We start from the raw sequence: 15126 nt of genomic DNA, 5'->3' as shown, positions 1-15126 counted from the left end.
AAGCTACCCGGTACATAGTTGTATATTCTTCGTTGTGGGTCCTTCTAGTTGTGGTATATGGGACGCTGCCTCAGCATGGTTTGATGAGCAGTGCCATGTCCGCACCCAGGATTCGAACCAATGAAACACTGGGCCGTCTGCAGCGGAGCACGAGAACCCAACCACTCAGCTACGGGGCCAGCCCCTAAAAGGGTAAATTTTTATGGTAAAGTAAAAACCGTTATAAAAAAATTCTTCAAAAAAATAGAATAGTCTCTGGCAAAGGAAGTGCACTTGCTGAGAACGAGGAACTTCAGCTTTTAACCCAATAATTTCACTTCTAGGAAACATTTCCTAAGTAATAATTAATATACAGTATGACCCAATTTCACATAAAACAACAAACACAAAACTATGCATCTCCATATACTTCTACAGACGTGCAGGGAAAGGTCTGGAAGAGTGTCCTTCCAATCACTAGGATGGCTATCTCTGAGGAGAGCACAATGGCGGTGCAGGTAAGAGGGCTTGATCTGAACAGTCAAACGCTTTACCACAAGCATGCTTTAATACATTATTATACAATTAAAAATAAGGATGGAGAAAGTTAAAAACAACTTCAAAGTCAGATGAAGTTGTCTACACACAGGTCCAGGGGAGCTTACTGGAGTGCCCATCTGCTTGTCTGTCTCTTCACTCTCATCTTCAGAGTCACTGGCTGAATCTTGACAGCTTGTGTTGGCAGGTGAAACCGGTAACTGAGAAAGGAAGGTCTGGAGCACTCTTAAATACACTAGCAGTCCTTCCTCAGAGAGGGTCCCTTTGTAAAACAATCAATTATAACATCTAATTAAAAGTGATCAAAAAGAAACTAGAAAACTCAGGCATCATTTTTCTTCATACTCAGAGAGGCACTTCAAAACTTACTATTAAAATTTTACAAATTCATGCACAGAGATGTGTATTAAAATATATTAGAGGAAGACGCTAGAAATCTAGAATAGGCGCATGAGAAGTTTAGCACAAATGGGGAAAACATCCCTGCACTCAGAGGAGTTCTCCCACTCAACTCTAAAATTCTTTTTCACCTGCGCGGACTTATACATGTATCTAAATCAGACTTTTTTTTACTGTGCTTGAAAACTTTCCCCAGGGTCCCTGCCCAGGACACAGTCCTTCAGCAAATACAGTCTTCTAAGAAGTTCCCACCCCAGAGGCCATCTTGACAACCTGACACTTGCCACCTTGCCTTCTCTTGACTTATCTGTTAATACTACCTATGTGGGGGGTTCAGGTAAAACATATCTTGTATTTCATACCCAAATAATTTTCACCAACAGTTAAAACAAAGTAGAGAAGCCCTGGTGCTCCGGCACTCGCTTTGGAACATCTACGCTCTCTTAACAACAGTGCATTCAGAAAGGGCTCGTAAGGGAAGGCAGTCTGTGCATCTGCTAATGCCGGAATGATGAAATGAAAGATCTGATCTGTAAAAGGTGCTGCCAGAAACTCCTCTGTGAAGGCCATAAAAACCTGTTGCCTGGAAAAGAAAAATGGAAGCTTTTAATAAAATCAAAACATATTTTTCACAAAATCATTGATTAAAATTAACTTTCAAACTCTCCTTCTCAACTAATACAAGTTAAGCATTCAATATCAACTAGATCATCCTGAAATGAACTTAATTTTGTGTCTTCCCCATTAAGAAAACTCTGTCATGTTTTTATATTTATTTGACAGCTACTAGAAAGCAGGAAAATAACCAGGTCACCAGAATTATAAATTTATATTAGGGTGCAGGCCAGAAATAAAAAGTACATTTTTCTTTAAACTAAGTCACATTAATAAAGTAAAATTTTGACTTTCAAGTCTATATTTAAAACAGCATCCTGTGTAAAAGTTACTGGTAGGTATAGATCTTATGAAATTACAAAACCAATAAACTGATTCCATTCTCACCTTGCACCTTCTGGACATGAGTTGTAAGTAAAGTGCAATGGTTTTAGAACATTCTCTAGCAAAATTTTTGCTACAGGTACGCGAGATAAATCAGAATATTCAATACTTGATGGAAGCTTGCTGTTAATTAACAAATAGAGAGATCTATAATACCCTAAAAGAAAGGAAAAACACACACTTAAAATTTGGTACCTTTTCTTATAATAAGGAAAAAAACATCCATTTTTAAGTGCTTTTTATAAATCTCTATAGGTCCAAATTTATGTTAAGTTTTCTTCACCTTATTAAGAAAAACTTTAAACAAATTCTTAAGCAGCCTGAAATGGTACATAAACCCCATGTACCCACTACCCAGCATCCACAATTATCAAGTACAGCCAATCACCTATACCGCCACTCATTTGGAAATAAACCCAAGATATAATTACTTCAGTGTATCATCAAAGATGAGGACTTGACTTTTCTTAAAAACATCATTATCACAGCTAAAATAAATTAACAGTAATTCCTTAATACTATAAACATCTAGTCAGTGTTCAAGTTTCCAATTGTCTCATGTTATAAATTTGTTTGAATCAGGATCCAAGGAAGGCCCATATGTTGTGACTTTTTTTTATTTGTCCCTTCAGCATCCTCCAAGTATTTAGTTTTATGGTTTAAAAAAAATATCATGTTGAACTCATGGGCTTAAACATATTGGTATATTTCTATTCACTGCACTTGTTAGCCTCATTGATACTCCAATTGTGCTGTCTTTGGCCAATGGGGTAAATATAAGAAGGGCCCCTGAGACCCAGTGGTCACTGAGAGCATCTCTGCTTTCTGATGGGACAAGAGGTCCCAGTCTCACCTTCTCATCTCCTGACCAAGATGTGAAATCAGCCTTTTCTCCAGGGACTCTTAAATTCCTTTTAGAGGAAATTATATCTTTGGAGACCACAATATGGGCACCAAGGAATTTAACTGTTTTAAAGGCAACTTCTATATAAGCAGAAGAAACAACTTTCAGGACCTTTCTAAGCCTTTGATGAGATTTCTAGGCCTGAATGAACATAAACTCTGGTATCATCAACGATCCAAATCATAGAATCTTTTTAGAAATACTTGCCCCTGTCTTCTAAAGTAATGAGAACCATTTGCAAGTGTAGTTTGTGAACTCATTATTGTCAAGCACATTTGGTAGTGCACACTGAAACCACAATCATTTGCTTGGTTTACTTTTTGACAACAGTCCTATCACTCTCATACTTGAGTTACGATTACTAAACAGTGGTTACTCGGTGCTTTATTGTCAGACCTACTCTGTAACTATCCCAATTCTAACCTCATATATATTGATTACTAGTGAAACTCAACAAGAAAGCTGGAGAGCTCTTTTGTTATAAAACTGAAAAGATGTAAATAAATCAAAAAAAATTTTTTAAGCACATCAAGAAATTTTTTAAAGTATCACATCATTAATATAGTAACATCGATATACATGTATAGTGAACAGATTAACTGACAGCATGACTAGAGTATTAAAGCTCTGTTGCAATTGCTAAAAAGCTTCATGTTAAATCACAGCACATAATATATAAAAACAATACAAACTATAATAAATAAATAGAATGTTAAAATTTTATTGACTAATAACTTCAGGAAGTAATTTATCAAAACAGCTGAAAAATGGCAATACCACAGACGATGCTAGAAGAAGCAATTTCAATGTAAGATTTTGAAGCCTTTCCTATTTCTAGACACATTTCAAAACAATGCATATTTCTTAGTTATCTTCTTTACACTTTTAGAAAACAAGAAAAGTAAACATTCTCATCGAGTGCTTAGCTTTAAATCAATATACACAACAGCGCATCATATTAATACAACGGCCCATTTCTAATTACCATTAACTGTCTTGTTTTTTGCTGAGGAAAACTGGGCCTGAGTTATCATCTGTGCCCCTCTTCCTCTATTTCGTGTGTGGGTCACAGCCACAGCATGCACCACCTAGTGGTGCAGGTCTGTGCCTGGGAACTGAACCCAGGCCACCAAAGTGGAGCGTGTCCAACTTACCCACTAGGCCAAGGAGCCAACCCCTAGTTTGTCTTTTAAAAGATCAAATTCCAAAACTTTCAATTTACTTTTTTTAACTTAGTAGTTTCCTTAGTTTTTCAACAAACTAAGTAGGGCTTCTGTTAAATCTAAGCCAAACAGTACGGCTGGGATGTATGTGAATTTAATTTCTACCTTTTTAATCTGGAGGATTAAATTGGCTAGATTTGGCTAGACAGACTAACTTAGATTAGTACGCAATTCACAAAAACAAAAGCAAAATTATTTGTTCTTATGAGTAACTATACTTTCCAAAACCATCTACAGCTCCTTTTATGACCAATAACACACATATTCTTTAAGGCTGACTAGTACTTCCAGGGTCCAGGAGCTCTAAAGTGTTTGACTTTCTACCTGTGAGAACACTGGGAATCAAATTTTTTAAATTGTTTTACTTTATATTGCTTAATTCATCATAAAAGGTTTTTAAAAGCATATGTACTTTATAGTCTTTCTCTAAAACAATGTCACTAATGTGTCTTCAGAGCAACTTTGGATCTAGGTTATTATATCTTACATAATACAGTCATTTTAAGGAGAGTGTCAATGCATAAAAGCTTTAACACCAAGTTAGTAAGAACATTCAAATAAACTCAATATCTTACTCTCCTCTACTGAACTAACATGAAAACTAGGATTTACTTTTTAATAAGACGGGTTCTCCAGTTGACTTATCTCATGTATCTGTGGTGTTATCATTCCTATTAACTCAGGATGCTGCAGCTCGCTTATGAAGGCCTGGCCGCTGCACTGCAGACACAAATATTTGGTTACAGTACCTGCAACAATGTCTTAAGGCATATATTAATTTGCTTCACTTTCAAGCAACAGGAAAATTTAAGTAAAGAGATTAAACATGTTTTCCAAATTTTTAGGGTGAACAGAGATTAAGGACAAATGTTAGAATGGGTGACTCCCAGGAGGTGTTCCCCTCAACTGTGCATGATGCTTCTGTTAGAAAAGTCATACTGTGATCTTTAGAGTGATTGTACAAGCTCTAAAAAGCCCCCGAGCCTATGCTCACTTCACACAATAAAGCGAATCCAGAGTTCTGACCCCATCCATGACTTACCATGTTGAATCATGTAGTGCAAAACTTGTTCAATTACTGACACCACATAGCTAGCGTCTTGTAAAACTGGCAAGTAAGTGTTCTCAGATGAAAACACCTCAAGCATTCTCATTGGAAGTGCAACATTCAAACTGTCATCATTACAGTTTTGCAGTAACCTGTAAAAATGAAAAACGTATTCACATACTTACTGGATGGCAAATGTCACCAAAAGTTTCCTCAAATTACTCTCATTCACTATGGTAAGTGCTTGAGCCATTCTGTTCTAATCCTAGAATATCTCTGAAAAGAGGCAAAACTCAAAGACAGACAAAATAATCAATCTGTCATTCATACTTTTTTTGTGAGTCCTTATTATGTGCCAAACAACATGTTGGCACTCGGTTTACAGAAATGAAAAATGCACAATCATAGAGGGAGAAACAGACAAGGAAAATGGAAGATCACAAATGCCACGTGAACGTGTTGTAACCCATGGATTATACCAAGAGAAGCTGCAACTAATTCACCTAATTCAACTCAGAGAAGGATCTTTTTCAAGGACGCCTTCAAGACTTTCCATGCCTGCAATATCCCCTAAGTAAAAGTTAATAATATATTTCTCATCTTAAGTCCATCATTTTGACTAGAGTCCCTTCTTACTATGAAAATTAAAGGCTTAGGTATCACAAAATTAAGTCTTATTTAAAACAGACAATGTCTTTTCTTAAAATCAACTGTATAGAGACAATTACATACAATAATACACACTCATTTAAAGTAGGCAATACACATTACACCACAATGAAGATGCTCAACACATCCATCACCTCCAGGATTTCCTCTTGGTCCTCTCTAGTCAATTCTTCCCTCCAACTCCCCCACCCCCAACCAATTTTTTCTGTCACTATAGATTAGTTTGCATAAGGAATTATACAGTATGTACTCATTAATGTCTAGATTCTTACACTTAGCATCTTTCTGAGATTTATCCAACATGTGTCAAAAACTTAGTCCTTTTATTTGCTAGTAGTATTCCACAGCATGGAAATACCACATTTTGGTTATCTATTCACATGTTAATTGACATTTGGGTCATTTCCAGTCTTTTGCTATTATAAATAAAGCTGTCATGAACATTCAAGGACAAGCCTTTGTGTGGATCTAAATTTCATTTCTCTTGAGTAAACTCCTAGGTGTGGAATCGCAGGGTCACATGGTAGCTATCCATTTAAGTTTAAAAGAAACTACCAAACTTATAACAGCAGTATATGAGAGTCCCAGTTGCTCCATAACCTTAACACTTGGTAATAGTACTTGTAAAAATATGAGCCATTCTAATGGCTGTGTAATTGTACTTCATTGTGATTTGAATTTGTATTTCTTTGATTATTTAAGATGAATATCTTTTCAAGTGCTTACTGGTCATTCACATGTCTCCTTTTTAAAAGTGCCCAAATCTCTTACCCAGTCTTTTAACTGGGTTGTCTGTTTCTTGAAAACATGAATAAACCGCCCTTGTTCCCATCCAAAGCCAAATCCTATAACCCTCCAACTATATCCTGACCTCTTACATAATCATTCAGAGGCTTTGTTCCAGCAATCCCTTCTCCTGCAATTTTCCCTCTCATACTGGATCATCAACAAGCATCCTATTAATTTTTCCTTAATGTCCAGATGCCACTGCCCTTGCCATGTCTCACTATTCCATGTCTCTGCTCCCTTTGCAGAACTCATTATTTACAATTCCTCTTAAATCTGATCCAATCAGACCTTCCCCCACCACTGTGCTCATCAAGGTCACCAATGGTATTACTACTGGGAAAAACCGTAAGACTGTGAAATAGGCACCAAAAAAAAAAAAGAAGATTATTGGGTGGTCTGTCCAGCTCACCCATTGGGTTACCTCCACCTTGTCTTCCACTAGGCTACTTTACATCTCTGGAGAGAGAGAAGATAACACGTAGAAAACCAATAGGGATGTTTCCCATACAGTTTATATATATATATATATCCATACAGTATATACAGTATATATATATATACTGTATAAATTATTCCTGTTCCTGGCAATGCAAAAGGTTTCCGTCGGATACAGAACGTAAATTTCTGTAAGATAAGTCCTCATTTGAACCAGTTGTAACATCCTACTGGTTCCCTCATTAATTAATAAGTTAAATAAAATTATTGACACATTCTTATGGGAGTCCTGATTTTTCTTTTGGAAAACAATACTGAACATTACCAACTCAATGATCAATTCTCTGATTTCATCTACGGTGGTGAGCACTCCCCCCAATCTGTCCTCTTCCCCTGTGTTTTCTTTACTCGGATGCCAGGGCCTTGGATTCTCTTCTCCACAGCCTCCTAATGTAAGGGTGCCCCAGGGGTCAGTCTTTGGTTCTCTTCTCTTTCTATACAATTCACGTCATCTCACTCATGTTTATGTTCCCTAGGGTTTAAAACTACCTCATCCATCTAAATGTTCAAACCAAAACTGGTATTCATCCTCGACTCTTCATCATCTGAAACCCTAACGCAGTCTGTCAGTAAATCCTGTTGGCTCTACCAGAATCCAACCAACTCATGTTATTCCCACTGCCATCACCATGGCCCAAGACATATCATTTCTTGGCTGGATTACTGCTCTCTCGAACTGATCCCTGTTTCTGCCATTACTCCCCTGCAGTCTGTTTTCAACACACTAGTCAGCAGTTGTATTAAAACATAAATTAGAGGTGTGGACTATTCCAGATTAAAAGATTTAGATGTCGTCAAAGATAGTGTGTGGTCAATTAGATTCTGGGAGGGAAGAAGGAAAGACAGAAGCGGGGGTGTAGAGGGAGGGAGGAAGAAAGGAAAACAGCTATAAAATATATTTTGAAAAGAGAAAACTTGAAAATGGACTGAGTATGGGACACAGCAGCCGAGCTGAGTCGTCTCTGAATGAAAGGGGAGCTACCACTAGGACTGTCAGACGAGGCCGTCTGGCCACTCCAGGGTCAGTTAATGCCATTCTCAACCACCTTTATAGGCATATAACGGAACTGTGGGATGGAGGAGTGTCTTTCTGGGAGATGGATACTGAAGCAGTGAGTGACTGCAGTGTCACTATGTTACTTCGAAATGATTTAGCAAAATGTTAACAGTGGTCAATAATGTTAAAAATTGTTGACTCCAGATGGCAGGCAAACGAGCATTTACTGTACCACTTTTCTACTCTTTCATGTTTGAAAATTTCATAACAACATTACAAACATTAAAACATAAAACATAAAAACATTACAAGACAGGGAAGAAACAAAATTCAGTTCAGGTCACTCTTTGCTCAAACTCTCCTTTGGCTTCCTTGCTGTCTCAGTATGAAAGACAAAGTCCTACACAACCAGAGGCACTCACAACTAGAATATACAACTATGTATGGGGAGGGAGAGGAGAGGGAAACAGAGGGAGAGAGAAAGAGAGGGAGAGGGAAAGAGAGGGAGAGAGAGAAAGGAAGGAAGGAAGGAAGGAAAGAAAAGATTGGCAACAGATGTTAGCTCAGGTGCCAATCTTTATTTAAAAAAAAAGAAAAAGAAAAGAAAGACAAAGTCCTAAAGAAAATCCCTTCCAGGTCCTGATAACCGCCTGCTCTCTCACCCTCACCCTTCCCCTTCCCCCTTGCGCACTTCCAGCACACCACGCAGGCTCTGACAGCCACACAGCCAGTTCCATCCCTCCCACCTAGTCATCTCCTCAAGGACACCTTCCCTGTCAGACTCTCTCAAGTCAACCCACACTCTCCAAATTTCACATCCCCCTTTCCTCAACACTTACATTATTTAACATTTACCTTTTCTGTACAAAGACATTTATATTTTACTTGATTATGTTTATTCTCAGTCTCCCAGATGAGCTATAAGCTCCAGGAGAGCAGGACCCTTCTCTGCCTTCGCACAGCCATATCCTAGTGCTGAGAACTGGCCTGAGCTCTTAGTAGGAACTCAATAAAATTTTTTAATAAATCAACTGATTAGCCAACCCCAATGTTGTTCCTAATGGATGCTCACATAAGAAGAAATACAAGTAATGTTAATTCATTAGCTTTTAAAAATTACCTATATTTTCAAAATAAATTTATTGAACTTAAGTAGATAAGTAGCTATTTGTAAACAATGTTAGTATCTTTATACCTTAAGAGTTGTGCTAGACGCCAACAATGATCGTTGTACCATTAGGTCTTATGAGCCCATGACACCTTTAACATGCAGTGTCCAAGGAAAGGAAAAGGTAGCTTGAAGGATTGAGGTGACTAGGAGACCATTTTCTTTGAGTAGAGGTTTACCCATCAGTCCAACCACCCACGCAGTACTGAAACACTGGACCTGGAAGGACCTGTCTCATCGAACATTCCTCACTTCACAATTAAGGAAAAGCAGATCCAATTAACTCATATCAGGCCCCTAAGCTGGCAAGCCACAGAGGCAGACAAGAATCCAGGTCTTCTGACCTCTACTCCAATACTGCACTGATCCAAATTCCACTTATCCTAAAGTTATGTGGCATCAACTTCCATGTTATCTATTAATTCAAGTATTTTAGACATAATAAGGTACACGATCTTCTTAACGTAAAACCCAACTTTTCCAGCTCTTAAAAACTTCTCTTGAATTTCTATGGATATGAAAAGAGCTTCAAGAGCAAAAGAAGGCAAACACCCTTTCTCTGGTAACTTGCCAAAGCACCTAAAATTCAATGTCCGGCACACGGCAGATAAGATTGTTGGCTTATTACTATCACACACTTGACATAAAATATCTAACGTATTACCCTTTTAATTTTACTTCATTCCTCAGCAAAAAGAACCAGATTCCTCAGAGAAAATACCCCCAGGCCTGGGGCTTCCAGAGGAAGTACAAGTTGAACCCAGGACATTTTGTGGTCACAGAAAGTAAAGATGCTCTCAAAAGACTAATGGGACCACGTCAAAGGGACACAGATGTTCCTTAAAGGGTTCCCTCTACCTAAACATGACCATCAAAAAGAAAAATTTATCATCATACACTGTATTTTTAAAAATATACGAGGCCTTATTGAGAGTAAAGGGAAAAGGAGGAAGGGTCTTCTTCACAAATAATGCCAACTAACAAACGCTGAAGAAACAACAGAATTAGAAAAATCACCATTATACAAACCATGGATGTTACAACTGATTCAAGCATAGATCATCAATCCACAAAGCTAAATCACTAGACGGAAGGTGGTATTCACATAATACCAAATTATCATCCCACAGACCACGTCTAATGACCAAGAAGAAAATATACCTTTACAATAGAGAGAGAGAGAGTAGTTTCTACCTTCACTTAGCCTCACTAATAATGGGTTATCCCTCAATGTCTCTCGCCACTTGATGTCATATGATTCTCACATTACCTGCTATGAAGCATTCTTATTAAAAATGTTTAAATTGAATCAAATAAAGCCCCAATATCAGTGGCTCTTACTGGGGGCAACATTTGGCAGTATCTGGAGACATGTTTGGTTGAGAGTGGGGTGCCACTAACATCTAGTGTGTAGAGGGCAAGGATGCTGCTAAAACATACTACAATGCACAGGACTGGTCCACAAGAGAGAATGGTCCAGCCCAAAATGTCAATAGGACAAGGCTGAAAAACCTTTCTCTAGATCTGACTTCCAGTTAACAGGAAATACAAGAGATAGAGGAATAAGTGAAACAAATGGATCCTGGGATCATCAAAACAAATAAAAAAGATAGGTTTGAGATAATTGAGAAAATCTGAATATGGAGCGTATATTACATGCTATTAGAGAATTACTATTAATTATCTTAGATGTGAAAATAGCATTACGATTATATTAAAGAATGTGCTATTCTTAGGAGATGTATGATGAATTGGGGTAAAATGTCACGATGTCTGCAACTTTCAAATGCTTTAGAAAAACAACATATATATGTAGACAGAAAGAAAGCAAATGTCGCAAAATGTTAGCTTTTGAATCTAGGTGGAGGATATAAACGTATTCTTTCAACTTTTCTGGTGTCAGAAATTTTTCAAAACAAAAAGTTGGGAAAAAAGGGAGAAATTATATTTTGATATATCATCTATTAAAATTGCTTGCTAAATGAGTATCTTCAAAAGTATGCTGGGTGTCTGCAAAGTAAAACCTGTGTGCCAAACCGGCCACAGACGGTGTGTGGCTCTTGAGTGGAGAGTACTCCTTACATCTTTGAAGGGTTGTAAGAGAGAAGAAAGTATAAATAACACAGATCACAGATGGGCCCACAAACCCTAAAATACTTGCTATCTAGGCATTTACAGAAAAAGTCTGTTGACTCCTGCTTTAGAGAATAAACGTATACAAGGTGTTTTTCAAAGTAAAAATTTTCCCGAGAAACACAAGGAGTTAGGGAAAAAGAATTCTTGGGAGCTGTGACTCTCTGGGTTCTCTCTCCTAACAGGTTCTCCACTCCTATCTTCAGTCCAACTTAGAATTTTGGAAAAGTCACTTAAAAAGGCCTAGTTCTGATAGCAATCCTAAATAAACTTCAGTACCCAGAGCTTCCAGAAAATTAACTGAAATTATACTGAAGGCTCAGAATCATTTGAAAATTGTGCTACTGTGCAGATCTAAGCAATTTTTTAAAAATGGTAAGGAAGTTAACTTGCTCTTTCGGTCACGTACTACAGCTCCTGTCACTGAAATATGCTGTGTTTTAGACTGAACCCAAGAAAGTCACGGGAGTGACTTAAGTTGATACATAAATCATAACGAGCCTGATGAAAGGCCTATTCTGAAGAGCCGTACTTCAGCACAGACCCTTGGTGAACGGAGTCATTCCCACAGCAGAGTCCTCTCAATTGGTCAATCCATTTGCTAGCAACCAAGATGTCTGACATTTCACAAGGCAATTCCAGGGCATACTTGGAAAAAAATATCACCTGGAAGGTATTTATATCTACATTCTAATTTCTACCAGGCCAGAATCACCAGGAGTGAAAACTGTAACACACAGAATATTCGAGAGTCTCAGGAAATGAAAACCAAAGAGCGCTCCTCCAGACAAAGTGACCACCATCTTATATAAACTGCTGACAACAACGGGCTTTACCTGCAACAGAGGCTCATCAACCTCTTAATTTGAAATAAGCATGTCAGTCTCTCAGACCCATCCAACTGCTGGACAAACAGAGAGCTGTGTTTAATTAAGTTCTGATACAGCCATATCTGAAACAGCAAAACATATAGATTACAACCTTGATCCACAAAAAGCTAACTGTTTACTAAATTACATCACATTCCAAATATCCTTAAGAGGGAAACAGATACTTACTCAAAACATGATAACAAATAAAATAAGTCAGATTTTATTTAGTAGTATACACATTTTGAATTTTCCATCTTAAAATATAAAATAGCACATCAGTATTAAGCTAAATTAACAAACTTAGTATTAAAACAAAGTACATTTAAAACTCATGTAAATATAAAACAAAACCAGTTCATTTGTGGGCCAGCCCCGTGGTGTAGTGGTTAAATTCCGTGTGCTCCACTTTAGTGGCCCAGGTTCACAGGTTCGATCCCAGGTGCAGACCCACACGACTAGCCAGCCATGCTGTGGCAGTGACCCACATAGAAAACAGAGGAAGACTGGCACAGATGTTAGCTCAGGGTAAACTTCCTCAAGCAAAAAGAGGAAGATTGGCAACAGACGTTAGCTCAGAGCTAATCTTCCCCAAGCAAAAAAGAGGAAGATTGGCAACGGACGTTAGCTCAGGTCAAATCTTCCTCAATAAAAAAAAAAAAAAGACCAAAAAAAACCACAAAAAACCCCAGTTAATTTGCAAAACTGAGCAATCTGTAATAAAAATATATAAGAAACACAATATTAATCACAAGTTACACAGGATATCTGTTTCTTCTTTGTACCTTTTTCCTCTGTGTCTCCAGCATCCTTTCCTTTTGGATACTCCTCTTCCCTAATTCCATGAAATTGTGGTAAAAAAGGCAATCATATGGCCCCACTATTCCCAGTAAAAGGTCAGGGGTGTAATGTGTGAGATGATGGATGTGTTACTTAAGTAGATGGGAGGAATCCTTTCGCATTTCAATGTCTATGTATGTCAAATCATCATAGGGTGCACTTTAAATATCTTACACTTTTATTCGTCAATTATACCTCAGTATAGCTGGCGGGGGGAGAGAGGGGCAGGTATGTGTCTGGGCTGACCAGAACTCCCCATTCTCTGGACACAGTAACTGGTCAGTGAGCTCAGCAATGCTGAGTTAGGTGTCTGTCTAATTTGCATCCAGGAGGCCTGATTATCTAGTATGGATGTAGCTGCCATAAATGGTTTTGATAATTCAATACCTAACAAGAAATCTCTTTTGCTTTCTCCACTATATTTTTGTAAAACAGACTGTTATTTGTTCATTTCATAAGGCCCATTTAGAACGAGTTAAAGTTAAGATAGCTTCTTAAGAGTGCCACATAACCTTTTTTTGCCTGCTATCTTTAAGGAGTTTCTCCTTTGATAGTAACACTTACTTGATACAAAATGTTATCAAACAATTAAAATACCAATGCAAAAGCATTCTGCATAACAAATTAGGGTATGTCCTAAGTTGGGTAGAAATAACTCTGAGAGCTACTCAAAATACTCATTTACCTACACACAAGCTTTCTTGAGGTGTCTGGAGCTACCTTACCCATATTTTCTCAGGAACCAATTGGATACAAATACTTTCTGCCCTTTCTGACATGCAGTTCAATCTAAAATTTGTACTACCTGTTAACAAATAAAAATAAGACACACAGTAACCAAACATTATAAACATCTAATGGGCAATTGTAGGAACTACAAGAATAAGGCTGTAAATATGTTAATCAAGTGTCATGTTTCAAGTTGTCTACGAAATAAAAAAAGCAGTAGTGATATTTTACTTGAACACTTTCTAGACTGAGTTTTGATACCGTATTTTACAACCTTGACAAATGTACCAATATCATCCAAAAAGATCTAGTATCACTACATTAAATGTTTACTTTGCTTAACTTTTTGTTGTTATTATTTACTAAATGCAGATGAGTAAAGTTTTAAAAACTTTCTTATTTATCCTTTCTCAGGAAGTCAACTGAGGATATGTATCAACAAAACAAGGAAGTAAATCAGGAAAGCAAAAAAGATACAAAATCAAGAAAGAGGATCTGAAACTGAAGCAAGGCAAAAGCCTTTCCCAGGATAATGGCAGGCCTGGAGAGCACCAATCCAAACTGGTACAAGAATTTCCTGGGATGCAGGAGTAACAGCTCCAGGGGGAAACAGAGCCTCAGACTACCTGACATCTTTCATCATGGACAACTGTACTGAGAAGCATTTTACAGTACTGTTGGAAGGTGGAAGAAGATTTTATCAAGAGAGTCAAAGAAAATTAAACAAAAGTGAGGCAATTATTAACTACAGAATAATTCAAGAAAACTGTACACAATGGAAGATATAATCATAGTACACTATTTTAGCAGAGACCATATTTAAAATCATAATAAAAACAAGGGGAGGAGGTGAGGAAGGGATAACCACATATGCTTAGTTTTGCATAGAGCGTCTTAGAAAAACTATCAAAAATGGCGTTACACTTGCTCCTAGAATGCGAGTCAGGGAACCTGAAGACTGAGGCAGGAGACTTTCTCCCCACATATGATTAATTTATTATTCTTGCATTTTTGTTTGCAAACTGAATATTCAAGTTCACTTTGGCTACATTAACCAGGTGTGATGACATTTCACTCTATTTAGAGTTTCAGAATCTGCACTTGAGCAATTTGCTCTGTTTTGGCTTGAGGCCCAGAGTCAAATGTGTACATTCATCTCCAGGCTTTTCACCATGGCTGCTGAAGCAGGACTGTGCAACTGCACCACATTTAGAACCCACACGGGGCGTGCTGACCAGGGCTTACACACGGAGCATGGCAGGAGCATCTCCCAAGGAAAGGGGTGCTCTGGAAAGACATAAACAACTGAAGCCCCCAGAGCACCCAC

General features: G+C 37.7%; 1 protein-coding gene across 1 annotated transcript in view; it reads right to left on the bottom strand.

Annotated features, from left to right (window-relative positions):
• UBE3C (ubiquitin protein ligase E3C) overlaps positions 1-15126 on the bottom strand; it is a 123711-nt gene that overhangs the window by 76989 nt on the left and 31596 nt on the right. The window contains exons 5-9 of the mRNA XM_044765653.2: positions 12198-12313; positions 5105-5262; positions 1939-2092; positions 1299-1519; positions 645-799 (exon numbers count right to left, since the gene is read on the bottom strand). Of these exons, the coding sequence (XP_044621588.1) occupies positions 645-799; positions 1299-1519; positions 1939-2092; positions 5105-5262; positions 12198-12313 (804 nt within the window). The remainder of the gene's footprint in view (positions 1-644; positions 800-1298; positions 1520-1938; positions 2093-5104; positions 5263-12197; positions 12314-15126) is intronic.

The sequence above is a fragment of the Equus asinus genome, chromosome 1 (genome assembly GCF_041296235.1).
Source record: "Equus asinus isolate D_3611 breed Donkey chromosome 1, EquAss-T2T_v2, whole genome shotgun sequence".
NCBI lineage: Eukaryota > Metazoa > Chordata > Mammalia > Perissodactyla > Equidae > Equus > Equus asinus.
This window is presented reverse-complemented; position numbering and strand designations above follow the sequence as displayed.